At 45.0% G+C, this 22562-nt stretch overlaps 1 protein-coding gene across 1 annotated transcript in view; it reads left to right on the forward strand.

Moving 5' to 3' along the window:
* Nucleotides 1-22562, forward strand: part of SEMA5A (semaphorin 5A) — a 305585-nt gene that overhangs the window by 194172 nt on the left and 88851 nt on the right. The window contains exon 10 of the mRNA XM_047074421.1: nt 8102-8309. Coding sequence (XP_046930377.1) covers nt 8102-8309 — 208 coding nt within the window. The remainder of the gene's footprint in view (nt 1-8101; nt 8310-22562) is intronic.

Raw genomic sequence — 22562 nt, forward strand, 5'->3', positions numbered from 1 at the left:
AAAACTTCAAAGTACTTATGTGGACTGTAATATATTGCCATTGGATGGCGTTGGTCCAGACAAACTCTGTCAGCTCCCACTCGCAGGCGTCAGTGTTGGAAGGTTTTGCGGATTGAAATCATTTCGGCTGCCTTCCCAGGTCCCATGAATAGGTCATCTTGTCCCCAGGAAATGCGCTAGGAATTTGTCCTGGAAACTTTCTTTACTGCCACACTCCACTCTAAGGATATATTTTTTTTTCTTTGAAACCAAAACACTTGTTTATTTCCTGCTTAAAACACACACACACACACACACACACACACACACACACACTTATTTTTGTTTGTTTTTGTTCTTGTTTCATTTACCTTTCCTGTGGACTGCTCCATAGCTGGTTTGCTGTAGAGCACACACCCCAGTTCCTGTGGGGTGAAGGCTGAGGGAGCGAGATTCAGGCTTTCATGGATCATTTCTTTTTTTTTTTTTTTTAAGTTTATTTATTTAGTTTGAGAGAGATAGGGAGGGAGAGAGAGAGAGAGAGAGAGAGAGAGAGAATGCATGAGAGTGGGGCAGGGGTAGAGAGAGAGGGAGAGAGAATCCCAAGCAGCCTCTGGGCTCTCAGCACAGAGCCTGACATGGGACTCGAACTCACTAACCATGAGATCATGACCTGAGCCGAAATCCAGAGCCGGGTGCTTAACCGACGGAGCCACCCAGATGCCCCTCATGGATCATCTCTTGTGCCTGTTATTCTTTGGGGCAATTTCTTTATATCTTTTTCAAGTTACACTCCTGTTTTTTGATAAGTATTGCATAAATATTTTCTCCCAGCAATCCCTCATTCATTTTAAAATTGAATTTATTATTCCTTCCTGTGATGATGTTCCAACTTTACCTCGGTAAGCCATTTTATTTACAGTCTTTGCTTTTTCCTTTGGTCATTTTCCTAATGGCCCAGAATATGGAGGTCGAAATGAATATCTCCGTTATTACAGTAATCCAATTTCACCCCTGCATTTTCTACCCGCCATCAGACTCACTTCTGGTCTTCCGTGGCTTCATTAGTCACCGGCAAGAATCAATATTAGGGATTGTTTGGATGCACATTCTGATGATTTATGCCCTGGAGCGTTACCGTTACCTCTGGCAAGCGTGTTAGTGAAGCCCTTTGTTTGTGCGAGGTCCGGTCTGGTGACAGTACCTTGCATGGTCCTTGTTTCTTGGGGTACTTTTCCCTTTCTCGTGTTGCCAGAAATACCACCTTTTAAGTGTATCTACAGCTTCTGCTCATCTGTAGGCACGTACTTGAATTTGGCTCCGCGTGCCTCCCTAGACAGATGGCGCGTAAAGGGTTGGGCATGTCAGTCATTGTGTTTGCTCCGCTGCGCCCACGTCAGCATGTGCATATGGGAGGTTGGCGTGGTGGTCCTGGTGCCCAGGGGAACACGTGCCTTCTGAAGCAGCTGCCACCTGTGCGTGTCCCCCCAGTGGGCATCAGGCAGCATCTCCCACGGGATCAGAATGTTGACTCTCTTCTTGTTACCTCCCAACTGGTCAGGTTCCTATGACTTGCAGACAAGGTCATGGAATAAAAAGAGAAGGCAGACAATCTATGTAAAACTACCTTCTTCTTCTTCTTCTTCTTCTTCTTCTTCTTCTTCTTCTTCTTTTAATATTATTTATTGTTGGCTCACATACAGCGTATACAGCATGCCCTTGGTTTTGGGGGTAGAGTCCTGTGATTCATTGCTTGCATACTACACCCAGTGCTCATCCCAACAAGTGCCCTCCTCAATGGCCATCTTCTTCTGCATGACACTGTTTCTTTAGCAGTAGCTTTTTTAATTAATGTTTACTTTGGAATTATTTGTTACAATCTTTGATCTCATTCATCAGCATTGAAGTGAAAGCTTACTTCATGTCTGAATCCCTTAGAGGACTTGGAAAATACAGCTTATCAAAAATACGTACTAATTCTTCTACTCTCTGAAACTCCCATTTTCTCATCTAGAAAGTAAGAATAATCACGCATATATGCTGGATCCTTGAATAACAGGGGGCTGGGGGCACCCACACCCTGCACATCCAAAAGCCTACGTGTGACTTTGACTTCCCAAAAAGTTAACTACTCCTCACCTGCCACTGACTGGAAACCTTACCGATGACATAAACAGTCCTTAACACATATTCTGTATGTTATGTGTAATGTATGTGTTATTCTTACAATATGGGAAGCCAGAAGAAAGAACATGTTACTATGAAAAATCATAAGGGCGGTCCCTGGGGGCCTCAGTCGGTTAAGTGTCGAACTCTTGATTTTGGCTCTGGTCATGATCTCGCAGTCTGTGAGTTTAAGCCCCGCATCGGGCTCCATGTGGTCAGTGTGGAGCCTGCTTGGGATTCTCTCTCTCTCCTTCTCTGCTTCTCCCACATGCTATTGCTTTCCCTCTCTCTCTCTCTGTCTCTCTCTTTCTCTCAAAATAAACTTTAAAAAATATCACAAGGAAGAGAAAATACAATATTTATTATATTCATTGTACTGTTATTTACTGGAAGAAATCCACACGCAAGTAAACCTAGTCAGTTCAAACCTGTGCTATTCAGGAGTCACATGTATCAGCTACATCTTAACTAGCTTGCTGAGATGATCAGATGAAATGTGGGTATAACAGGGTTGCCAGAGTTAGCAAATGAAAACACAGGATAATCACTTAAATTTCAATTTCAGGTAAAGTATGAATACTATTGAAGAGGACATACCAATGCGAAAAAAAAATTATTCACGGTTTATCTAAAATTTAAATTTAAGTGGGCATCCTTTATTTAATCTGGTAACCCCCTAGGGTATACGCATGCTGTCTGTTGTGCTGAAAGGAGGCAAATGTAAGTTACTTGGTGCCATGTTTAATGAAATTTTCATGTGATTACGACTATTCATGTCTTGCAAATAACAGCCATACTATCAGCTTTGATCCGACCTTCAAAATCCTGCAGGAGCTCTGTCTCTCACCGTGTGCACAGTTTTCCATTTGAGAGTAAACTACAAAACTGTGACTTTCAAATTGGGGTCCATGACAGAATGAGTAGCTGACACTTTCCAGAAGAAGCAGCTATTAGGAGAGTTTGTGGCAAGGCAGTGCCAGTCGTGTGTGTGTGTGTGTGTGTGTGTGTGTGTGTGTGTGTGTGTGTGCATGCTGTTAGCTCCCTGGGGACCTGAGCCACAGCTGGCTGAAAGTGCCAGATTTTTCTTTTCTTGCTGATTGTCGAATTTCCAAGAATGATCGAGAAAGTTGTATGTATTTCTTGTGTTAAAATAAAAGACAAATGGAAACTAATCTTGAAAAGTTCCCAAACAGATAAAACCAGTTCAGTCATACAAACAAAACTTAATTTGCTTGTTTTGCAAGGCTAACTTGACCTGGGTCACTTCTTGCTTACGCCTCTGAAAATCCTAAGGAAGCTTGAACTGTTTCCCGAGGTTGATATAAGGTGACTGCTAACCAATGGCTTATTATTTAAGAAAATTCTAATGTAATAACCAATCACTGTGAAGAAGAAAGTCACTACCTTCCCACTACATAAGCTGCTTTATAACAAGACCGTGTAATGGTCCTAGTGCCCTGGTTTGCACACTGTCCTTTTGGTGTGTGCACAGTAAATTTTTACTAATTTCTACTTCGGTGAGTCATTGGTTTTCTGTTATTTCTGAACTTTTGACACTGGCATCTGTTTTGTTTGTTTGTTTGTTTATTTTTGCCCCCCCCGTAACTCACTTTGAGTAGCGTATTGAATTTTCAGTGTGTCGAAGGTATATATGGTTTTAGTTTTAATGGCAAATCTTCAGAGTTAATATTTTATCAGATGAAACCAATTAAAATGGTTTTCTTCGTTCCCATTTAGTTTATGACACTTTCAGCTAAAATCTATGCCTATTGGGGAAATAATGTTTCTTGTTTGCCCTTCACCCTGACTGATAACATAACTCTCATTAACGGCCACAATGGGAAAAATATTAATCAGGATTTTTTCCAGCAGATGCACGGATGATGACATTCTCATTCCTTCTTTCTCCCATTCTGTCCCTCACCCATCAGTGGGCCTCTCGCCCGGTGTGTGTTTATTCTTGTGCACAGGCCATATCAGTGGTCACTCTGCACACGTCAGAGGACAGAACTGACATAGTATCTTCTCCCGGTGGTGCTCAAGGTCAAGCGTACAAACCCACAAAACAAGGAGATGAGTCAGTACACCGTAATAAATGTTGTAAAGCAGAAACAGCAACAAAAAATTAAGCGCTCTCTGGGACCGACCAGGGTCTTCCTGTTTTTTGAACAAAATAGTTGTTTGCCCAGTGGTCTCTCTCATGGGCCAGGCTCTGCCTTTCTGCCTCGGAAAGAGACCAATGGCTTTGCCACATCCTTGTACCCGTGCTTCGGCCAGTGTGTCCAGTACCTGGGAGAGAACATTCGTCTGGACCGTGAGGTGGCGTCGAGGGTCTGTTCGCCGCCTACCACTCCAGCGGCAGCTCCTGATTGAATCTGCCGAGACTAGCGGGGTCACATCAGTGTCGTGGGATTTAGAGACGTCGCTCCTTCAGCCCATCCCTTCTCTTTTGTGAGATGCAGGATGACCCAGGTTTTCTTTTTCTTTGTTCTAATGTGCTCGAAGGAGAGACAGCTTCCTCGGAATTCCAGGGTCATTTCGTATTTTGAAACGTATCTGTTTGGGATGACATCACGTGACATGATAGAGGTGTTAGCGGACGCTGTGCTACGGGGTAATCATGTTGCCCCGTAACATGATTATATAAGTGCCTCAAAGCAGCATGTGTACAACTTAGACTTACACAGTGTGTTCTCCGTCCCCATAAAAATGTTTCGGCACACACTGATGACATTCAGCCATTCGTTTAAAAAAGGAAAAGAAAAGAACGTGGCCTTGAAGATGGGAAGAACGAGATCCGATCGTGCCCCCAAGAGAGGGCTTCCCCTGGGGGGGGGGGATGGGCAGAGAAAAACGGGCAGAAAGACGAATGGTGACAGAACGCCCTGACCCGGGCCTCCTAGACACCCCAGGAGGAGGGGTCTGCCTGGCTGTGTGTGGAGGGGAGAGAGAAGACTCCCAGCTTTCTGAGCAAGGACACAAAGAGGAAGCCCGCCGGGAAGCCATGTTAAGCGGAGAACCTGTATGTGCGGGGCTGGGGTGCTCCTGGGCCCCCAGAGCCCCAGGTGCCCCCCGTGACTCGGGCGCAGAGAGGTGGAGGTGCGAGGGAGCCCGAGATGAGGGCTCAGGCCAAGCACGGCCCACGGCGACTCACTGCCCCGGTGGCCCCTTGTGCAGAGCATCCAAGGCACACGCACACGCGTCGTGATGCTCCCTCCAGACGTAGGAGAGGACGGTGAGCGTTCTGGGTTAGGAAGGCGTTCGGCACCAAGGTAACAGGTGTGTGAGCCCGGAGCGAGAACAAGGCGCAGGCCAGGGAAGGAAGAGCTTCACAGAAGCAGAGGTTCCTGGGGTGCCGGCGTGGCTCCGTGGGTTAAGCGTCCAGCTTCAGCTCAGGTCACGATCTCACGGTTTGTGAGTTCAAGCCCCGCATCCCCGCATCGGGCTGTCTGCTGTCAGCACAGAGCTGGCTTCAGACCCTCTGTCCCTCTCTATCTCTGTCCCTCCCCCCCACTCTCTCTCTCAAAATAAATAAAAACATTTAAAAAATTAAAAAAAAAAAACTCAGCATGCATGTGAGCATGTTGACATTTGAACTATTATTCTTTTGGGTGGGTTTCTCAGACTAGCAATCTATCAACAGCAGAAATAATAAACAGCAGGAGCCTTTGTTCAACTGTTGAATAGCACTTTTGTTCTGTAATCCACATTTCCCGTGACTATACTGTGACAAGGTCCAAAGATGGTGATTTTTCTGCTGGACTCCCATCTCCTTTGCCCCCTCCCCACCCCCACCCCCTCCCTCCATTGCTATAGACTGTTCTTGTTCCATCCCAAGGGTCTCTCACTTAAGCCCTCCTACCCGCCTTGCTGCCCGCTGGGGGGTGGCAGTCCCTGGCACCCCCTCCTGGCCTCTGGCTCAGACGATATCTTCTGTTGTCATGACGTCCCAAAGGATGGCTCGTGCCTGTCACTGCTCCACGGGAAGGCTGGCACTTCCATCTGCTGGTGAGGACTTCCTCTCAGGGTATTGTGGCTGAGACATCTCTGTACTGAAGTCACCTTCCCTGAAGCTCCCATCTTGTCCCCACCGTGCCTCAGTGCTGTGCATGGTTGTTGATGCTTTTCCCTATGCGGGGCAGGAAGACCCCAGAGTCACTGACGTTGAATTTCCCACCAGCTGGGGACTGTGGTCACCGAGTCCAAATTAGGTTGACTTTTGCAGTAAAGACATGCAAGTTTTCTTGCACACTTAAGTCTGTGAGATGATCCTTCGTTAGAATGTCTGTGGCCCTGTTGTGTAGGCTTGTGCCCTCTCTCTCTCTCTCTCTCTTCCCTCAAAGACAGGCACTGTGTTTTTCATCTTCCCAACGTATAGCGTAATTCCATTTATGCTTGAACTTTTTCGGAAGTAACACATTTATCCAGATAGCTCAAAATAAAATTAAGCCCTGATTTACTAAGGCTGCATATGTTATTATGAAGTCAGTTCGTAATCAGTAAGTATTCACTGGAGATGTTTCAGATAGACTTTTAAAAATAAATTCAGGGTAACATATGTCTGTGCATATCTTTTCTCTTTAAAAGAAATATTCTGAGTCTCTGAGCACTTCCATAGGAATGGAAACCTGAAAATATTCCTGTCCAAATTGTTCTTGAGATTCATGGATTGATAGGAAGCCTCAAAGCCGAAGATTTAATCCTGGTTTTGGAATAACTTCTTAGCCTCATTTTCTGTATTTTCAGGGTGATAATTATAATGTTTTGAGACTCAGAATGCTGATGGGTCGATTTGGGGAGCTTAATGATGGCTTTAGGGAGCACTTCTGGTGGGTTTGCTGTCTCGCCCCCTGATTTGCAGGCTGGCACCAGGGCCTTCGCCAAAGCACGCCGGGGACATTAGCACACATTTCAGGTCTGCGTCCCGATACGTGGTCTTGGCCGTGCTGTGACTCTCGCCAGCTAAGAGGCCTCCTCTCTGTGCTCTTTGCAGCCGGTCTGGGGAGATGCCTGATTCACAGGCAGTGCTTACAGCCAAGCTTAGGTGTAGGTGAGCACAAACACGCAGTGACCGGAAAACCCGGGGCGGGGAAGAGACCGGGCCGGAAACAGACGTTCCATTGTCCAAGAGAGGAGAATTCGGGACTGCGAGACAGAGAAGGGCATCCCAAAGGGCACGCTTTAGACGGAAAAAGGGAGGAGGTGTTCCGGGTAGAAGAGGAAGAGAGAGAAGGATTCACTTCCCAGGCAGGAAGGAGAGGAGGTATCCTTTGCTGTTGCCCTGGGTGTGTTGTGTCTGCCCTGCAGGGGTGGGGGGGGGGCGCGGAGGGGGTGCAGGTCAGCACCTCTTTCAGACACTAGGAATCCGAGATAGTCTCCTGAGGATTCCTCTCATCTGACGGTTTCCATGGGACAGAGCAGAGCTGGCGACCGGGAGCCACAGGTAGCTGTACTGCACGCTGGGTGTCTGGACTTGGACGTGGACGAGGCTGAGGGGGCCGAGCGGTCGTCACCGCTGGCTGCCCGGTAGCTGAGAGTGGGGGCACAGCCGGCGTGCCTGCCCCACACCCGGCACTGGCGATTGAAGAGGTCTGGGGTGGGATTCGGGTGTCAGCATTGTTTTAAAAAGTTTTTAATGTTTATTTACTTTTGACAGAGAGAGAGAGAGAGAGAGAATGAGACAGAGCAGGAGCGGGGGAGGGGCAGAGAGAGAGGGAGACACAGAATCCATGCAGCGGGCTCCGGGCTCTGAGCCCGGCCCGGGGCTCGAACCCGTGAACCGGGAGATCAGGACCTGAGCCGGAGTCGGACGCGGGCCGGACCGAGCGCGCCCGTCAGCGCTTTGGAACGCCGTGCGAGCGGCCGGGCTGGAGACGCGTGGCGGCTTGGCTGCTGGGTGGCCGGCGAGGCCCGCTGACCTTCTGTCCCTTTGCCTCCTTCCCTGTTGCCCTCACAGATTATGGCACCATAAAGAAAGTGCGGGCGCCCCTGGCCCCGGCTGCCGGCAGCTGCCTGCTGGAGGAGATCGAGCTCTTCCCCGAGCGGCGGGGGGAGCCCATCAGGAGCCTACAGCTCCTCCACAGCCGCAGCGCCCTGTTCGTGGGCCTGCAGGAGCACGTGGCCAAGATCCCGCTGAAGAGGTGCCAGCTCCACCGAACCCGCAGGTAGGCCAGCCCCGGCTGGGCCCCGGCCCTTCGCACCCTGCGAGCCCCGCGCCGTCCCAGGACGCGGGGTGCTGGCGCAAACCGCTTTGCGGGCATGAGAACGACCCCCTGGTGCCTCCGGACGGAGAGCCGATTGGTGACACCTGTAGGCACCGGCCCGGGTTAAGAGAAATTCCCCCGGGATGACCCAGATCTTTGGTGTTCTGCATCGGGCCGGTGCAAGTTTGCTTTGATCGGGACACGTGTAATGTAATATACGTACGGAGCGGGCAGAGCATGGTAGCAAGTGCGTCCCGTCGGCCCAGAGCTAATCCCCTGAGGAGGAGCGATGTGGGACCCCGCCCCGGGGGCCATCTCCCTGTGTCGGCTCTCTCCTGAGGCTCCAGGACCCTACAGGCTGGGAGGAGGGAAGGAGAAGGAAGTCCTGGGGACGCAGGGGACCACAAGTGCCGTCACGTCTTTCCTTGCTCCTACTCAACTCTCATTGGCCATGGGGTGCCCACGGGGACCACAGTGGCCTTTGAGGCTCAGTTTGGAAAATTGCTCAAGAGACCATGAGGTACTATGCACACTACACGCTTGACCAGCACTTTAATGTTGGAGCGTTGCGTAACTGCTCTGCCCCCCAACAAAAGATCGCCCTTGGGGACATCACAATCTCATACGTTCTTAGGGATCCGCGATCTCAGTAACTCCGTCCCCCAACGTAGCGCGTCATGGCAGATCTGGCGTAGAAATGGACTGTTTGCGTATATCGCTCACAGGTACCATACACAGGTCATTCTTTCCCCAACGGGTGCCCCGTGGCATGAGCTTTGGAGCTCAGAGACTGGGAGTCACAGTGCAGGCTGCCTGTGCTATTTCTTGACCTGGTCACTAAAGTATCTTAGGCCTCACTTTCACATTCAACACAGGCCAATTGCTATAGATTTCAACGGTATAATGTATACCATTTAAAATTCAGGGCCCTTTACAAAATGGACAAAGAAGATTGGGCATATGTATTACAACGGAATATTACTCGGCGATCAAAAAGAATGAAATCTGCATTTGCGGCAACATGGATGGAACTGGAGTGTATTATTCTGGGTGGAATAAGTCAGTCGGAGAAAGGCAAATACCATATGATTTCACTCCTATGTGGAATTTGAGAAACAAAACAGATGAACATAGGGGAAGGGACGGAAGGATAAGATAAAAACAGAAGGCGACAAACCATAAGAGACTCTTAAATACAGAGAACAAACTGAGGGTTGCTGGAGGGGAGGTGGGTAGGGGGATGGGCTAGCTGGGTGATGGGCGTTAAGGAGGGCACTTGTTGGGATGAGCCCTGGGTGTTACATGGGAGTGATGAGTCACTAAATTCTGTTCCTGAAACCATTGCTACACTGTATGTTAGCTATCTTGGATTTAAATTTAAACAAATAAACATACACGGTGGGTATCCCCTTGTAGAAAGAGAGTTTTTATGTATAATAAAAATCACCACAAGATTCCTTTCTAGAAGATTCTAGACAACGAAGTATATTACATGGTGCCTCTTTTGGTATCAGAGTGCTGAGGAATAATATTAAAGGGTTTTCTACCCAACAACGATGCTATGGTGAGTGATAATAACAAATAGTGATATTTATCAGCAGCTATCTTTTTATAACGTTAACCGCTGGCCGCTTGAAATTTGTTGATTTGTGTTTCCTGCAAGACTAACGTGGCGCAGGAATGATTCTGTCCAGTTGCCGACGGTCAGTGGGTGACGGGAAGGGTTGGCGTCTTGCCAACAGGCACGTCACAAGTTGGGATGCCCCTGGAAGGGTGCCAGTCTTCCAACCACAGCCCAGGAAGCCCTGAGCTCTAACGGCCTTCCATGGGCGTGACACAGGGTAACACGCAGGAAGACACAGGCCTGTGCTGTCTGTAGGGTGTTTGGGGGACCAGAATGAGACTTCATGGCTTGCGATGCAGGAGGCACCGCATCCTTTCCATGGTGCTTTGCCTCATCGAGTGGGGATTACAATAGCCCGGCTCCTCGTATAAGTGCGACATCGGAAGCTAAGTTCTGCATCAAGTCAGGGAAGCGAGGCCTCATCATGCCCACCTCGTCTCCTGCGTGGCTGCCTGTGGAGCCCAATCAGGAAACCAAAGGAGCTGGCCACCACCGCGCACAGCAGCCCGGGGGGCGTTCCCGGCTCCCTCGACAAGGCCACTTGTCTGTGTTCATCATGTTCCTGGGAGGAGAAGATCATACAATTATATCCAGAGCAGAATCTTCCTGCTGTGTACTTGTCCACCCTCTCAGAGAAGAGCCGCGAGAGATTAGAGCTTTATCCTAAACTGATAGATTGTGCTTTTCTGTGTCCCCACACTCAGAATGGGTTAGACTGTGATTGACCCTTAAGTATTCCATCTGAGAGAAGAAAATCTGAAGACTTAAACTCAAGCGTTTCTGTGGATTCTTTCCAGTGTGTTCTTTGCCATCCACTTCCCACAGAAAGACAAGAAAACCTCCATTTTTTGTCCATTTTTCAGACACTAGTGTCTACGTGACTAGTTTCTTTTTCGGTGAATTAGGGGGAAGGTTGTTTTGTTTTGTTTTGTTTTGTTTTTTGACGAGCAATTTTAATTTTCTAGACATATGCCCAAAGAAGTACATTGAGTAGGAACAGGCGACCAATGGAGTAACGATTGAGTATTTCTTTGTTAAATATATTTTCCATGGTAGAATATAAGTAATTTCATTTGTTATTAGAAAAATCAATTTCATAAATGAGTTTTATAGTGTTTGGCAAGAGAAACGGAGCTTAACTAAATTACCTGTCTCCTTCCAAATCATATTCACATTAAGAAATTTTTTAATGTCTATTTTTCAAAGGCAGTGCACAGTTTCACGTCTGCTAAAATGTTTATAATTGATATTGATACACTTCCACGCTTTGGCACTGTCCTAGATCTCCTCATCATTTCTCTTAGCCATTACACCCCGAGAGTTAAGTCACCCATCATCTCCATTTCTCAGTGGAGGAAACGGTGGCTCCGATTTTTGGATCCTGCCCAAAGGCCACATACATCGTGTGATATGAAGCCTAGGTTCAGGGCTGGGACTTGGCCTCCAAGGCTCAGGCTTTCTCTTGGGTTCACTGTGCTGCCCTGGGACAATGAGGACTTCAGCTCAAGGATCAGATTTCAGTGGGAACCAGTTACGCCATGGCACCGATCACATATGTCTCTGAGTGCTGGAGCTAATGAGAAGGGCATGAACTCAGACGTGTCCACTGATGACAGTTTAGCCCTGGCCCCTTCCCATTCTTTCTTCTCTATTATACTTGTTACCAGGCAACACCCAGCATCCCAGAAGTTTGATACCCGCTTGCTTTTTCTACCGTGAATTTCCACCTCCACTTCTAGAGATGATCCCAGAGCCTCAGGGGAGGCTGAAAAAAGAGCTTGCCTGTGTGTTCCTTTTTCATTTTTTTAAATTTTTTTTAATATTTATTTATTTCTGAGAGAGAGAGAGACAGACAGAGCATGAGCAGGGGAGGGGCAGGGAAAGAGGGAGACACAGAATCTGAAGCAGGCTCTAGGCTCTGAGCTGTTAGCACAGAGCCCGATGTGGGGCTCGAACTCACGGACAGTTGAGATCATGACCTGAGCCGAAGTCGAACGCCCAACCAACTGAGCCACGCAGGCACCCCATTTGCCCATGTGTTCCAAGCTCTGCACCCATTGTAACTTGGAACAAACAGCACTGTGTTTTTAACGAGATGTCACTGTTTTCCTCAGAAGGTTATTTTGGTAGAACAATATTTAAAAAATACATTTTAGTCAAGTTCAACCTCAAAAAAATGACCGAAAAGATTTTGTTTGATTTTAACTTTTTTTATTTTTTATTTTGCATAACCATTTAGTGAATAGCATGAGAAAATGATGTGAATGACACAGTCAACTTATCAGAAAGGGTGGTTCCCTCTGCGCATGTGAAGTGCAAGAGAAATTTTTCCTTTTCTTGTGTAGCCTTTTGTACTCCAGGATTTATTTACCATATATATGCATGCGGTTGCTAAAGAGAATCACCACTGACTGACTTTTGAAGAATGTGGGGACCTTGACAGGCCCGGATGTGGGTACTGCGGGTGACAGTGGAAGGTAGGTAAGCCAATGCCATCCCATGGGCCACGTCATATGCACTTGGCACAAGGTCAGGTCTCCCCAAAGCTGCGTGAGGTCTTTGAAGTCGGGAAAGGTCTCTATAGAGTACAAAGGATGGAACAGCCAAGACCTGCACTACCTTAGTCTCATGTAAATACGAGCGTGAAGTCATAACCTGCCACCTGAAGGGGGGCAGACTGTGGCGGACAGCTGCGGGAGTCCGCATCTCAGTACTTCAGGAAGGAACGAGTGATCACAGGACCTGGGCCGTTAGCCTTCCCCAGGGAATACTGTGGCCTTCCACTTGGCCCAGCTCATTGGCACCCTTCAGCCTCAAGAAAGGCGAGTTGTGATGGGAAGGCCTCTGATTCAGACTTGCAAGTCAGTTTAAGGATTGTGCAGCAATTCGATCAGTGGGGCAGTAGACTGTAAAGAGCCGGAGAGAAGATGCGTTAGGCTTGACAGGCTGCACAGTCTCTATTGCAGCTACTCAACCCTGCCCTTGTAGCATGGAAGCAGCCACAGACCGTACGGCGTGAGCGTGGCCGTGTGTCAGCAAGGCTGGCAGATCCGTCGGGCAAAGGAAGGACTCGCTTTTTGGTGCCGTTTGTTACAAGGAAAGTAAGAGCAGAAGAGGTGTTAGCTACCCATGCCCCTTGTCCCACTGGGTGGTGCCACAGCAGAGGGACGGATCAGCACGCAACGTCGAAGCGGGGCACCATGTTGCAAAGCAGCCAGCTGTGCTACGGCTTAGCGGTTTCAGAACCGGTACCTGTACCTCAGTGGGGGTGAGGGTGGGGGGCGCGAGGCCTTCGCCCTCACTAGAACCCGGGAGACAATGAGAAGCAGTCTCATGACGGCCTCCCTGACAGAAGGCAGTGAGAGGCCAGTGGCCTTGTAACAGCTCCTCCCCATCCTCCCGTGTGCCACGATGGGGGCGATCGCTCAGCGTCCCGCCAAAGTTAGGTCAGCCGTGCTTAGGTCCTCAGGGTGCCGGGGCACAGCGTTGCCCTGCACTGTGTTTCAGGAAAACTGTAGGTGCCAGGCTGGACTTGGCCCATGGGCTATCACTTGCTGACTCCTGGTTTCGGATTTTCTCATATATGCCTTTTGAATGAATCAATGTACCTTCAATCGTCATATACTGTGGTTTATAAAATTACCTGTAAAATTTACTAAATTATTAAATTGCATGGATTAACTCTATACCTTAATATTTTCTGGATAACATGGCGCTTTCTTCTCTTCAGACACGTATTCTTTATTTTTTTTATTTGACACCCACCACAATTGTGGGGTAAGACAAACCTGTCAAGTAGGGTTGACGTTTGTCAACCTGTTGTAGGGTTAACGTTTTATAGATGAGGACTGGTCGGAATCACAGAGGGAATAGCGTGAGGATCGTCAAGGCTAGAACAGAGACTAGAAGTCTGAGCACTGCGTGGCAGTCCAGGCTTCATCCAGCCCCTCGCACCAGGTGCCAAAAGCTGGGCATTGTCTTTCCGGGTCTGTGCAGCTTCCAGCATGGTGCCCAGCCCAGCACAGGCTCAGTAAACACTTACCCGATTTACAAACGGGCACTGCCTCACCCCCTCCTCCCTCTTTTACTTCGTCATCTCTAAAGTAAACCTAAATTCTTGTGAAACACTAAAACTCCTTTTACGGGAAGCTGTAGTGACGCAAGACCTTAGCTAAAGGATGGAAACCCTTGGGCCTTAGGTGTTTATTGTTTCACTTTTGCTTTATTATAAGAACTTACTGGGGAGCAAAGAAAAGGTGGAAGCCGGGAGAATCGTAGTCTACATATAAAACAGAAGAGAGGTGCCTTTGACGTTTTGCTTTGTAAAACTGGAGGGATAGATGGAACCATTAGGAAAGAGATGGGCTCCATTTGTGAATGGGTATGTAGCCATTCTGAATTCATTTAGTTTGTAATAATGTCATTTAGTTAAAGAAATTAACACTCATTAAGAAAATTAGTATGGCGATTAGGTTACTGCAGGACATTCATTGCTTGGAAAGGCAAAGTTTCGAGACATGGAGTTAATATGTTGGCACCTGTATTAATTAAATATTTCTACAGACAGCGTCTGCTTGGTGAGAGACATACAATGTATAGAGAGAAATTTCAGGATTCCCCTGAGGGCTTCCAGAAAGACAACTTTAGCCATTCAGTTATGAATCACATAAGCAAGCGGGAGGAATTTTGACGTGTGCTCATTTTACAAAGTAAATATCCTCCCTTCAAAATGAATTTAGTATCTTCCAAATCTCAACGCCTTGAGTTTTTGTTTGCATTGACTTTGGATTAGCTTCTAAAGACTGTACTTTCCTTCATTAATTCGTTCAGAGTCTATTTATTGATCTCAATAGGTGCCAAGCACCAAGCAAGCCCCTAAGCGTGGGATGACAGATGAAGAAGTATCCCTGACCCTGTCTTCATGGGGCTCAGAGTCTAAAGAGTAACTCTGGCATAAATAAAAGCTCCCGAAGATCTGTTGTGGCTTTGAGCCACAGGGCCTCAGTGTTACCTGAGACTTTGTCCCCAGATCAGTTTATCGTTAAAGTCTGATCCTTGGGGCTCCTGGGTGGTGCAGTCGGTTAAGCGTCCGACTTCAGCCAGGTCACGATCTCGCGGTCCGTGAGTTCGAGCCCCGCGTCGGGCTCTGGGCCTGGAGGCTGTTTCAGATTCTGTGTCTCCCTCTCTCTCTCCCCCTCCCCCCGTTCATGCTGTGTCTCTCTCTGTCCCAAAAATAAATAAACATTGAAAAAAAATTAAAAAAAAAAAAAAGTCTGATCCTGTATTATATTAGGACCTGATCTTCGAGCCTGCCCTCCCTGTCCAAATATTTTTTAAGCTATGTTTGAATTACAACCAGTGTTCCAATCCTAACTTTCTAATACTAACAGAATTCATCACCAAATTATAATCTACTTCTTCAATGGAGTCCTCACGCTGTGGGTTATTCTGAAGCTATTAAATGATGTCTGTGAAGACATATGCGTGATATGGTAGTAACTGAAAGATAACAGAACAGCAGTATGTGTCTGCCTTCATTATAGCTTTAAAAAATAGTTGACAAAGACGAAGTACATTCACCAACATCTAATTATCATTCTGAAGAGCACCCCATCAGAGGGGCTTGAGCCGAAACACTGTTTTTTTAAGTGAAATCACAAGTTAACACCCCCAGGTTCTAGGCAGGTTGGAAAACGAACAGTTGAAATATGCTAGGTAGAACAAGAGCATACATTAACTTGACTAGTAATTTACAAAACATAAACCATACTACGGTTTGTTCTGTAATAATCAAGGAGAAATGTAGTTTTGTGAGGTCTGAAGCTTACATGGGTTGGTAGTGGTCCTCACTAAGGAAAAGGATATTGAATTATGAAGAATGATTAAGACCGATCTCAGGTCCTTAGGGAATTTCACGAAGCGAAGAAGTTTAAGTTTCCTTGGCTTTAGGGCAGGTCCACCTTTGGCAATGATATAAACACACATTTTGGTTCAGGTACACCACAAAAGCAAAGAACGTAGGTGAACGCCATCTTGCAGAGATGTACTCATACTCTTATGGTTGTAGAGGCCGTGGGCTGCCTCCACAACAATAGAGTATGAGTACATGTTTTTTCTTCTCTTTCTTGGTCAAATATTTTAATGTGATCGTATTATTGTAACCCAGGGGAGCACAGTTTCTAAACAGCTGATGTCCCAAGTTGATCACAACTGCTAGATTCCAGAAGCACTTTCGGCTTGCTTATTTCAAATACCCTCTACTCTTGTAACTATTTCTTTTTTACTGTCAATTTTCCCAAAATGCTTCACTGTAAAATGTGTATCAATCTTATTCAATTTTTTCTCAATTTTTTAAAAAAATGTTTATTTATTTTTCAGAGAGAAAGAGACAGAGTGCAATCAGGGGAGGAGAAGAGAGACAGGGAGATACAGAATCTGAAGCAGGTTCCAGGCTCTGAGCTGTCAGCACAGAGCCCATTATGGGGCTCTAACTCATGAACCACGAGATCATGACCTGAGCCGAAGTCGGACACTTAACTGATTCAGCCACCCAGGCGCTCCCAATCTTGTTCAGTTTTAAAACAGATTTTTCAGGAAAATCTGAGTGTTCTATGCACCTAATACGACTTTAATTAAAAACCATCCACTTAGTATTACTGGCAATACATATTGATTATTCTAATTTCATATTAAAAGCAAATTTAAATGTAAAAAATCATCTTTGTGTTGAATCAATGTCATTTAGTGATAAGTCAATAGGGAATGGTTTTCGATGTATTAGAAGTTTGTAACTAATTGAAATTCTAGGGCACTAATTTCATTTACAAATCATAACATGCAACATGAATTCCTATTAAATGCCTTTATCAAGGGATACATAATGAGTATAAACGTGTATTTTTACTAGTAATTATATCTTTGTTTACTTGGCATGCGTCCTAAATTTAAAAATGCCATTACAGTAGTTCCGTCTTAGTTCTTCTTGGGAATTAGAAATTAATCTTCTAGTAGATTTTTTGGTACTTGACACACGCTATACAGTACAACCACATTTTTCTTGCCTAAGCAAAACCCCAACACTTTATTCACATCCATATACTTTCTGGGAGCATTAAGGAAACCGTGGCCCAGCCATGCTGCTCTGCTTATCTTCCCGATCATGCCACATGCACATGACTGTCATCCTTCCTGGGGCCATCATAACCAGGGAGACTGTTCTCACTTGTCTAGATTCCAACTCCATTCAAGAGCCAGCCTACACATGACATCTCCTTGGAACTCTCCTGGCCGACCTCTCCCTCCTCTGACTCCTATAGCGCCCACCGTCTGAGCTTCTAACTTAATAGTTAAGCCTCCTTATGTTGTTACACAACGTTCACGAACCGGTTCTTCCTCCCTCACGAGACCCCAGGTTCCTTCCTGGTCTTTGGGTCTTCGACACATGGCATTATGCCAGGTAGTCAAAAAAAATCGTTGTGAATCTATCCAAATGTGTATTTAAAATACTTTGTACCAGGCCACCTGGGTGGCCCAGTTGGTCAAGCATCCGACTTCGGCTCAGGTCATGATCTCGTAGTGTATGGGTTCGAGCCCCACGTTGAGCTCTGTGCTGACAGCTCTGAGCCTGGAGCCTGCTTCGGATTCTGTCTCCCTTTCTCTGTGCCCCTCCCCTGCTCACGCTCTGTTTCTGTCTCTCTCAAAAATAAACATTAAAAAATAAAATAAAATGAAATGAAATAAAATAATACTTTGTACCACTTACTACAATACACTGTGGTGTGCCACATTGCCTTAACCAGGCAAATAAAGAGCCCACGGCATTTACACGTTTAGTATTTTTGGGATAGAGTGTTTTCAAACACCCCAGAAGTCGATATCATATAATATGCAATGATGTCTAGGGATTAATTGGAATAACTGTATGTATTCCACCCCCAAAATAACTTTGTTATTTACTACGTGATGTAACTTAATCCTCAAAACATTTCCTGTGAGGTGATTATTATCATTCCAATTTCACAGAGGTACTAATTGGAGAAAAGATGTGTTCCAGCTGGATTTACCAACTGAAGGACGTGTCGGTGTCTTACAATGCATTCCTCAAGCAGTTTATTGTCTAGTTAGAATTTTTTTTCAGTCTTATTTCTAGTAAGACAGTGTTTTTCATGCCAACCTTAAAAAGCAGATTCTGAAGTATATAATGACATCGGTCATTAGGAATAAGATACTTCAGATTGTTTTAGAAATTAAGGTAAAGATCATTCATGAACAGAGAAATCCACCTATCCCACTACTATCATGATGATCGTAGAAATAAGTACTGGTTATTTCTATGGTCAAATATGGTCAACCATTCTATGGTCAAATGACACATGGTTTTTGCCCAGTATTTTAAAGTTTGCAGCACTTACTGGGAAATGCTGTCTTGAACGGGGCTCTGGGCTCTGCCCATTCCACTCCTCAAGCTCCAATCAAAGTCTAGCCTCCATTTATCTTCCTTTAAATTCTCCAATTCCCTCCCACCAAAGTGTCCATCCACCTCGCTGTCAAATGTCCTGTTTTTCCAAAGCTATGTGAAATGGATCACTTCTATCTGTCTCAGTTTAAATGCCACCGAGGTCAAGTATTTCCTGACTCCAGACCCCTCCATCCAAACAGGGCTTCTCCTTTGGGATTTTACTTTGCTGATAGTTCTTGCTATGTCAGTGTAGTCGATTAGTGTTTATTGCCTTTGCCAAATGATAAATTCTGTGGGTACAGTGACTGCATCTGCTTTGCTGACCCTGGCACCCCCACCATTTTCAGTCTGGCTCATGGCAGGTGCTCCTAAGTATGTACCAAATGAAGAAATGATTGGGACACTTTTAAAAGCCCATGTTTAATGAATGCATTTTGTTAATATGGCCAAAATTCTTAAGATCAAAAATAAGCTGATCTAATGACAATTAGTGTAACAGTAACAAGTCAGATAAAGTCATTGATACTTAGATAATCTAACATGCAAGAGATGATACTCAGTAATTAGCTCCCAATCTCTAGAAATACAGTGAGAAGATTTTAATGAATACACCTCTTTTCCCTATTACTCAAATTAGCAAATAGCATAACTGCACACTTTAAAATTTAAAGGAAGAGTTTAGAGGAAACAACAGATGTTGGCAAGGATGTGGAGAAAGAGGAACCCTCTTGCACTGTTGGTGGGAATGCAAACTGGTGCAGCCACTCTGGAAAACAGTGTGGAGGTTCCTCAGAAATTTAAAAATAGAATTACCCTATGACCCACCAATTGCACGACTAGGAATTTATCCAGAGGATACAAGAGTGCTGATTCATAGGGGCACATGTACCCCAAAGTTTATAGCAGCGTTATCAACAGTAGCCAAATTATGGAAAGAGCCCCAATGCCCATCAACTGATGAATGGATAAAGAAGATGTGGTGTGTGTGTGTGTGTGTGTGTGTGTGTGTGTGTTTACGAATACGACTCAGCAATGAAAAAGAACAAAATCTTGCCATTTGCAACAACGTGAATAAAACTGGAAGGTATTTTGCTAAGTGAAATAAGTCAGTCAGAGAAAGGCAGATACCATATGTTTTCACTCATGTGTGGAACTTGAGAAACTTAACAGAAGACCATGGGGGAAGGGAAGGGGAAAAACTAGTTACAAACAGAGAGGGAGGGAGGCAAACCATAAGAGACTCTTAAATACAAAGAACAAACTGAGGGTTGATGGGGGGGGCGGGGAAGGGGAACGTGGGAGATGGGCATTGAGGAGGGCACTTGTTGGGATGAGCGCTGGGTGTTGTATGTAAGTGATGAATCATGGGAATCTACCCCCAAAACTAAGAGCACACTGTGTATACTATATGTTAGCTACTTTGATAAAAAATTATATAATAGAATGAATCAATAAATAAAGGAAGAGTTTAGTTAAATATTAATATCACTGTCTTGGAAAAGAGAGAGTAGTTTATCCTTCTCCAAGAACTAAGGCCTGTCTGTGAATATACATTTAGCTCTATACGTACTCGTCCATAAATGTGTTTTTAAATTAAACCTTAAGATTCTGACCAACATATGTTCTGAAATCAGAGACTTTGAAACACCAAGGAAATATATCAAATGAGGATAATCTAAGGTTATTAACCAAGTAAGGAAAATTTGTTATTAAAAAGACTCCTCGTCCACACAAAAAAACATTTCAAAGTGAAGAAAAGCCACCTTCATATGGCCACATTAATAAGACATCTGTGACCCTGCATGCGGTGTCTTTGAAAGACCTACCTTCCCAAAGTAATAAGTTACGATGATTGTTTTTTCTGGAAGTACACTTTAGCGGAAAGGTAGAGCTCATCAGAATTTTGCCACGGTATGAAATATTTTGACTGAGGAAAACATTTATATATAAATGGAATTTTTAATGAAGGGGCATTTGTGCTTATAGAGAAGTTTTAATAGTTTAAGGGATAAGTGGCATGTTAAGAATGCGCCAAGCCATCAACATTATCGGAAGAAAGATGTTTTTACAAGGGGCTTTTCATTTAAAACAGCTTAAAATATCCTGTGTAACCTTGTGGCCTTGTTTCACTTCTGCAGGCAGATTTGCAAAGAGAGGCTGGAGGGCCAAGTTAGGGAGTTGGTGGAATTTTCCTGTTTTCAGAATTTGAAGTTTGTCTAATGGTCGTGTTGCTTTAGTAAGGAACATGAAAGGGGCGCCTGGGTGCCTTAGTCGGTTGAGCGTCCGACTTCGCCTCAGGTCATGATCTTGCAGTTTGTGGGTTCGAGCCCCGTGTCGGGCTCTGTGCTGACAGCTCGGAGCCTGGAGCCTGCTTCGGATTCTGTGTCCCCCTCTGTCTCCACCCCTCCCCTGCTTGCACTCTGTCTCTCTCCGTCTCAAAAATAAATAGACATTAAATTAAAAAAAAAAAAGAAAGAAACATGAAAGGGAATTCAGGCCCTTTGAATAATTACGTAAGTGTAGCTCCCTCCTGTTTGCTCACCGCTGTGAAAATGGGATCGTGCCCAGACAGAATTCTGACGTGTGATACATACTATGGCATTCCGGCAAAATGGCTGGTTCAGTAAGACTAGGACACTGTGGGTCAGAACGTGCCTTCGCAGCCAGGAGGTCGCAGCAGGAAGCAGAAAGGTTCTTGATTCTCATCTGTGTCCAGGTCTGTCTCACAGTTGAGGGGTCTTCAGATTTCCAGAAACTTCCTACAAAACATCTGCCCAGGCAATGTTACTGAGGGCTGATTTGCTTACACTGAGCTTAGTGAGAATATGTGAAGTATCTTACCTTGTAGATACAAAAATTCACTTTCTTGTCTTTTACACAGTCTTTGGTTTATTCTCATCTTTCTTATTCCCTGGAAAAAAAAGTTATTAAATCAATTCTGTGTCTTTAAAATAAATTCTTAAAATTGAGAAATTTGGGGTATGCTTTATATACAGGGCAAATTCTACTCTATGGAACTGATCATTGAAATGACTTTTTAGTTTTAAAAAGTAAGTTGTTAAAAGATTGTATTCCCGGACCTCAAGAACTAGAGATTTCGAAAAGCTGGTGTTCACACTTAGTGTTGTAAACTTGTGCTTAAAAAAGAGGTTGTCTGAATTTGATAGAAAAAGGAAAACAAAACAAAACAAAACATCCCCAGCTTCCTTGTTGTTACTTCTCAGCCCTGGACCTGTTTGTGTTGGTATGAGATTGAGAAGTTTAGCTTAAAAAAAATGTGGTTTTTTGTCATTGTTACTTGTTTTGATTTTTAGAAGGGAGAAAAGGAGATTTACCAGAAATACATTTCTGGTGGATCACAGATAGGGAGTCAAATGAAATGATTGATCAAATATGAAAGGACCAGAAGGAATCCTGCATAAATGTTTTTATGATTTTTAAGCATGAAAGTTCTTTGAAAGTATGCACAAAATCCAGATGCTGTGAAGAAAAAGACTCATATAAACTTTACTGCATAAAATTTTAAAACATCTGTATCTTGAGAAAAAAAATACTAATGACAAGTAGGAAAAGTACGTGAAGCATTATGGACAGAGGGTTAATTTTCTAATATAGAAATTATCACTTGCAATGACTACATAAAAATAGTGAAGCCAGTTAGTCAATCAAAAAGAAGCATAAAGGAGAAATTGGTTACAAATGGGAAATTTACATGAACAGAAATACAATAATTCATAAATGCACACACACACACACACACACACATATAATCTTAATCTCACAACTGAGTAAATAGAACAGATGAGTAGAAAAGTGTTTTGATCTATCAGAAAGGGCTAAGTTAACAAAAAAATAGCATCCAGTATGAAATAGGGAGAGGATAAAGAGTTACCCTTCAAATTGTTGACTGGTACAAAATTATTAATACCCATAACTTCTATCTCATAGCTCCACGTATAGAAGCTTATCATGTAGAAGATATGTACAGGGGCACCTGGGTGGCTCAGTCAGTTGAACGTCCGACTTCGGCTCAGGTCATGATCTCGTGGTTCATGGCTTTTAGCCCCACGTTGGGCTCTGTGCTGATGGCTCAGAGCCTGGAGCCTGCTTCGGATTCTGTGTCTCTTTCTCT

Source organism: Lynx rufus, unplaced genomic scaffold, assembly GCF_022079265.1.
Source record: "Lynx rufus isolate CCGP_SWC_20201006 ecotype Redwood Valley unplaced genomic scaffold, mLynRuf1.p SCAF_1, whole genome shotgun sequence".
In the NCBI taxonomy this organism is placed as follows: domain Eukaryota; kingdom Metazoa; phylum Chordata; class Mammalia; order Carnivora; family Felidae; genus Lynx; species Lynx rufus.